The sequence below is a fragment of the Cryptotermes secundus genome, unplaced genomic scaffold (assembly GCF_002891405.2).
Source record: "Cryptotermes secundus unplaced genomic scaffold, Csec_1.0 scaffold11, whole genome shotgun sequence".
In the NCBI taxonomy this organism is placed as follows: Eukaryota; Metazoa; Arthropoda; class Insecta; order Blattodea; family Kalotermitidae; genus Cryptotermes; species Cryptotermes secundus.
The window spans coordinates 1234083-1241167 of NW_019739208.1; the positions used below are offsets into that span (position 1 = coordinate 1234083).

At 38.5% G+C, this 7085-nt stretch overlaps 1 protein-coding gene across 2 annotated transcripts in view; it reads right to left on the reverse strand.

The window, feature by feature from the left end:
* Nucleotides 1–6382, reverse strand: part of LOC111871637 (transcription factor E2F3) — a 24063-nt gene extending 17681 nt beyond the window's left edge. The window contains exons 1-4 of one of the 2 annotated variants that reach the window (XM_023864870.2): nucleotides 6038–6382; nucleotides 5224–5446; nucleotides 4861–5039; nucleotides 1164–1311 (exon numbers count right to left, since the gene is read on the reverse strand). In XM_023864870.2, the coding sequence (XP_023720638.1) occupies nucleotides 1164–1311; nucleotides 4861–5039; nucleotides 5224–5308 (412 nt within the window). In that variant the 5' untranslated portion in view covers nucleotides 5309–5446; nucleotides 6038–6382. Of the gene's footprint in view, nucleotides 1–1163; nucleotides 1312–4860; nucleotides 5040–5223; nucleotides 5447–5890; nucleotides 5950–6037 lie in introns of those variants that run through there. The other variant, XM_023864871.1, reaches the window with a different exon arrangement.
* Nucleotides 6383–7085: the final 703 nt, after the last annotated feature.

Sequence of the window (7085 nt, forward strand, 5' to 3'; positions counted from 1 at the left end):
TTAATAATGTACGTAAGATCAAACTAACTTGTGAGTGACATGAAGCCATAAAATTGAAGTACAAAATACTCGCTCGCCATGTCATAATTGTCCTTAGGGTTTCCAAGCACTATACATGACACATGAATGGCAAGCGCTGACGTAACGTGCTGACTGCGCGTTCTGATAAAGCCAACTACATAAGCACGGCTAGGGTGAATCATCGCACTTAAGGACAAACAGAGATAAGGCCTCTCAGCTGAGAGGTGCAGTGCGTGGACCTGCCAGAAGACCACACTTTTCTCGGGCCATTATCTCCGTAACCGTTCAACTTTGGACATAGGTGTTTTGGGTTATATCGGCATACTTTAACATAAGGAACACCCTCCCGAAGTTTGGTCCATTCCTCCTGGGACACCCTGTATATAAAACATAAATGATAATATGGAATTACAGAAATATAAAATGAAACTACTGAGTTACAGATGGACCGCCTCTGTGGTCTAGTGATCAGAGTTCCTGGGTTCGATTCCCAGCACTACCAGATTTTCTGAGCAGTAGTGTGTCTGGAATGGGGTCCACTGAGGCTCATGAGGATAACTGAGGAGCTATTTCAAGGAAACAGAGGCTATGGTCTAGAAACCCGAAATTAACGGCCGTGGGTATTCGTTGCACTGACCACACGACGCCCTCTATCCACTAAAAGTTGGCAATAACTTCATCGACAAGCAGCAGTCACTTGGTCCGTATAGTTTGATTGCAGACTCAAACCATGGAGTTTATTTAGTTTATTTTTGAGTTACAGATAGTTTTATGGTACTAGAAACTGTTAAGCCAGTTGTGATGATAAGGCATTACTTTTGTGTTTACATTTCTCAAAATATAATAATTACCAGACAGGTACTCCAAAGTGAGCTTCAAACACAGCATGTTCCAGTACTGTAAATTAACAATAAACAAAATATCAATGATGACACAGTTTTATATTTTTAAGGGCTGAGATCCTTATGTTGGGAATCATTGCTGTAGACATCAAATACAGATGCTTACACAAAACGAATCTGTGGTATGGGCTCCTTTAAAACAGCATGCTTCATATCTCTAAATCCAAAGCACTGGAAACAAAGAACAAAAATATATGGGAGAACAAGAAAGGCGACACTTGCTACGAAGAGGGCACATACGCAACACAGCTTTCGATGCAGGACTGGAGTTGAAAGATGAAGCCCCACTGGAGCTGGAGACGGTTCGAATTCTTTTTGTGGAGCGAGGAGTCTTGAATCCTTCTTCACTGGCAGGAGATGCTTCAAGGTTTAACCGTCGTTTCACTGCCTAAAAGGAAAGTCACTTGTGAACAACAACTATTTTCTGCTCATAAAAAATCTAAAGAATGACATTAGTTGATGAGTTAGAGCTTAACCTCCAACTTGTGCTATTTACAATCATGACTTTTGCTAGTACTGAATGTAAAACACGCTTTTGATTCAATCCTGGTAAAGGTATAAGTAGGGATAACTCAGTCTGTATAATGATGGGTAGAGGCTGGGATTCAAATCCCAGCACAGGCAAGATTTTTCTCTTGTCCATAATGTCCGAACCAGCTCTCCTGGACTCCCATCTAATGGGTACTGGGTTCTTTCCCTATGGGTAAAGCGACCAAGCATGAAGCTGACTACTCACCTCCGTCTAGCGCCATGGTCTGGAATTATGGAGCTACACCTACACTCACCCATGTCTACATGGGATAGTGCTTAAAATTAAGCACAAGGACAACTTTGCTTTTTTTAACCCAGTGGAGGTAAAGTGTCTCACTACATCAGACCCAAAGCACCACACCCTGAACAAAAAATTGGGGTTGTGATGTTAAGGCTCCACATATTAATCACTTTCCGCGTCAGGAGGTGCAAGTGATAAGCTTTGTTCATGTTACTTTCTTCACCCTGGAGAAAGCATTCCAGTAACTACCATATGCATTCTCTCATTGAACTCAGAATCATTTTGAACATGACGAAAAAACACAATACATGCGTGTAAGGGGTGGGCCATAAGATCCCACACTCGCACTGTGACGTTCAATGATCTATTGTGCTTCCCCTTTGGATTAACCCTTTATTAATCCTACACTTCGAATGAAACGTAGGGCAATCACAATACACACTTAACTTCACCAAAACCTGACTGCACTATACACATGTAATAAAAATATCAAACATCACACATTTGTCTGTAAACGATATTTTGAACCAAATAATGAAATATGCATTTACTCAGTATTCACCTATTGGTGTTTAGGTTTTCTAGTACAGGAAAATACATTGGAGCAGTGATTATATCTGTAAAAATCAGTACCCTATGGTAAGAAATAATACTTCACTGCTACAAAGATACACCACAGAAACTAACACTACAAAGCATGTTTGAGCATTCTAAGCTACAGTTAACAATGGATCATCACCATCTCTGTGAAGAATATGAAACTGTGTAGAAAATGAGAAGACAGAATAGTTCTGTAAGCTAGTCCAAGGTCCATCAAGTGTCATACACAACTGCTGTGTGAAAAGCAGACAAAAACACTTCCACTACAAGGCACAAAGGTGGGACTATTATACTGGGATTCCTTTTAGGGATGTAGATTCACCAGTACAAAAACACAAGAATTCATAAGAAAAACTTGGAAGTCTGCTATAATGGAGTAAAGTAAAAAAAGTAAAGGTATCCCTGTAACAGGCCATGAAAGCCCATAGGGTTGTGATGTTGAGGCTCCCACATTTTCTAGACAGTTGGCTCACAGATGGCAGTGAGGTGGTCAGCCTAATGCACTGGCTGCCCTTTACCTCCAGGAATATCCTGGTACTCATTTTTGTTAGAGGCTGAGTTGACCCCAGGGCCACAATGCAGCTGGAAGGATTAGATAAATTGAAATCCACCTCATCGGGATTCAATCCTGCTATCTTTCTGGCTTGTAGCACAGTGCCTCAACCAAATAAGCCATCACATGGCCTCGCTATAACGGAGTACATACACATATCACAAATGAGCAGTACAGAACACTGAGGTTTGATTACATTACTCAAGAAATAAAAACTTGCACCCTGGTCTGTGTGCGCAACCATGCTAAAATTCTAAGTCTGCTTGTTCCCATGTTCAATACTGCAGATTCAAAATTCAGGCAATTACACCAGGATAAGGTTCCAGGTAATTTCCTGCCACCTACCAGTTCTATATTAAACCGTGCCAACAAATGTAATCTCAAGCCACTTCCAATCCCTTCTTCAAAACCTGCCTCTAAAATCAATCCTAGTGTTAACACTCCATTTCCTTCAGTCTTCTATTTCTGAACTTCTGGTCTGTTTTGTCTGAGTCACATGTCCAGCCTCCATTTCACCTTGACCTTCATCATCCAGGAAGAGAGAATTTAAATATCCTACTACCATGTCACTTACAGCCAAATTTAAACTTGGGAATAAATGCACTTACACAGTAAATAATGGGAAGTTATGCCTGCCCAACCTGTGCATGCAAAGTTGTGTGACAAATGTGAAGTTCCAATTATGTAATATCTTAACATGACCAGTTTCCTTTTTCCCTCTTAGGTTCAAACATCTTCTCAAGCAATTCTTTTTACACTTATTACTTCATATTCTTCCCTCAGAACATATTTCACAATCATACAAAACAGGTGGTAGAAACACAGCCCACTGCCAGGTAACGGCTCAATAAATACATACTGCTACAACAGATATGCACAGAATAGTGGAATTGGGGAGTCAACACACCACAATATGGGAACAGTTGGAAGTGTCTTCTGCACATTCCATGAGGGGTTGTACAACAAAATCAGCTGGACAAGCCAGTGATCGATAGTGATGACATAAGAACCATTCAAGGGTCAGAATAAGTCACTTCTGGAAGATGTTTCAAAGCAATGACTTACGAAAACACAGAAAACTAAGAAGACTTAACACATGCTTTAATGATTTATGTAGATTAGCAGTAGTACCATAATTACTTGTAGCTACAAGTTACAGGTGTCACTAACACATGACAATATCTTTCGTGGGTTCTATCAAATTTGGCAGTGAAGTCATGCCATCTTAGATTATCGAGAAATTACCCTTTTTATGACAGCATAAATCCAACCCAACGTGGCATACACAAATTTTTAGATATGACCAATGTTCCTTCAATTCCACACAGGAATATCAAAATTTCTAATGGACCATATCTCTTAAAAGTTTGCAACTTTTGCAATGGCCATTTTTCCCTAAAATTGAAAATAACATGTGACTAAAGAACACTGCCTTCTAGGACATAATGGTGTGTAGTCTGATGGGAGTATACTGATGTTTTGAACAAATATACTAATATACTACAGCCATCTTAATGGCCTTAACCTTCAAGCCTGAAAATGGAAGCAGTACATCCCTGAACAACATTAATCAGTTGGTCTTTGGAGTGGAGACACAATGTGTTTCCTGTGAGGTACGAAATAAATCATTATAGATTTATGAGATATTCCGTCTTTACAGGGTTAAACTCTGTGGACTGAACCAAATCTGTTACTTTATACCATGTTATTTGTTGTCATAACCAAATTTCAATGACTGAACAAATATGAGATCATGTTTCAGAATATGTACGTATGTTACGTAACAATTTAGCATATGTGCTTCCTAACTTATAAACTTGGATATACAATAAAACATTCATACATATATATCTAACATAATAAACAAAAAAGAAATTCATACAAGTTTCATATCCAACACAGGAAGAACAAATATATTCATTTCTGAACTTATGTTTATACACACACATCAATGAAATATAGCAACAATACCTCACACAAGACTATGAAACCCAGTATATGTAGGAGCATACCTCAGTCCTTGGTGGAGCTGCGGTAGGTCTTCGTATGATTTGGTGCTGTGGGGTCTGGCCATACTCATGATCAAGCAGATGATATGCTGAAGGACTGATCAACGTGAGGCCATTATGTGATTGTGACTGTGCCACAGAGATATCAGCGTTATTACTGACCTCCACATAGGCCCTTGAACCTATAAGGAATTAAAACAACAGAAACTGAAGATACTAGTCAATATTGAAGATACTAGAAGTCAACTAGAAGATACTAACAACTGCTTTATAGTAGATGACATCAAACACAAATCTTCAGTATATGTGCTTAAGATCAGAATGTAACTCTGAAAGCATTCAAGCATACATGACCACAATACAAACCTAGCTTGGTAGTGGCCATATCAGGGGTAGCCAAGATTCGAGAACTATCATCTACCAAAGTCACTGCTCGCCGAACACGAGGCATCTTTGTATCTATGAGAGAACTAGCTTGAAGTTAACCAGTGTTAACAGGCCGACATTCAACACATCCCCCAACACATGGAAAGGCTTCTTCTTTACAATGGTACACAATTATGTCTTTGCAGCTTCACTACGTGATCACCTGAAAATGGACAGAAGCTTGCTTTCAGAATGAAGGGCTACATAGGGGTCACAACCCCACGCAACTAATAATCATTATTTTCAAGAATAATTAATGTGACCACAGTTATATTCCCTTGACCAATCAGATCATTAAATGCAAAGAAGTTGCAATCTACAAAAACAGATACTCCAGATTTACAATGCACAATATATCAGACCTCAATACATACGCCTACAAATAGTACAAGGTACCACACATACGTTAGCCACTGTAATAATTACTATCTTAACTTTAAAAGTACGCGTGTCATGAAGTGTACAGCAGCGAAGCCTGTACCGATCTCACAATATCAGTACGAATTAAATTCGATGAATGTGGTTCATCACACGCCATCGTTTACGTGCGTCCATTTTTAAACCAGACATGTTTTACAGATACAAACACATTTACACGTTCACGAACCTCAATTTACAAGTAATCTAGCCTTGGTCGTTTATTTAGGATGTATTGTTATAATCTTAGAGGTCGAGTGCATTCCGAAACAACACAACTTTCTAGATTCCAATGCTCACATTCATAACAAGACTGTTACCTTGAATCATTACTTACCCTTGCGAGGACCAAGTACAAACTTCGGCAGTGCTTGAAATTTAGTTTCATTAACTTTGAAACAATTTAAATGCTACATGTTCATAAAAAAGATGCAATGATGCCAAGCACCAACGTGTAGTCTTTTGTTTTGTGATTGGCGTACAAGCCGCAGTTACCGCATAATAATCAAGCAGATTTCCTTTATATAAATGAGTCTGTACAGAATAATAGACTCACTAAATCTCCGGATTCATAATGCATTGCTAACAAACATGTAAGAACTGCTTATCAAAATTTTATAATCGACATGTACAAACACTCCCAAAATCACTCGCCACAAATCAACTTTACGTGCTTCCAGCCATCTGCTAAAAACAGCCAGTAGCAACAATGAATGTGGCGCGAAGTTGTATTTCCCGCAAATAACGTATTTCCTGCTGTGGCCCAGAAATGTGCGTGAATATGATGCAGCGGGGTATCTTATTCAAGGCTGTCCTTAAGTATTGAAATAACAAATTCTCTGCAGCCATTTGAAACTCTTTTACAAAATTATATATTATCAGTTCATTAATAGCAATTTATTGACATAGCATTTAAAGCACAATTAAGTCATAAGTTAATATCCCTATTACGGACACTTTAAATTGAACTCTAGAGAGCAGCAGCGGTGAAACATGGTGGCCTTATGAGGCAGAGTACGGTTATGAGACTTTGTTTGGGTATATTTTGAGAGCAAATTTCATTTCATTGGTTTGACAGTGCGTTTCAGATCTTTGCCACAGAGATGTGTATTTAATAATACGTTCAGTTCGTTTAATAAACATAAGTATCATAGTGCTGTGTATTGCTTTCCATGTTTACATGACGACTTGAAACGTATCGTATTTTGAGTATAAGAAAGCCCCTTTTCTATTTACAAAGATAATTCATTACAATAATGTGGATTTATTGATTATTTAATGATGTGTTTCGGCAAATAATTATTATGACTTTAAAGTTATGAATGTCATTTGTTCTGTGCAAGAGTAATATATAGTGTATCCTAAGAGGTTAAATCTTGCACCTA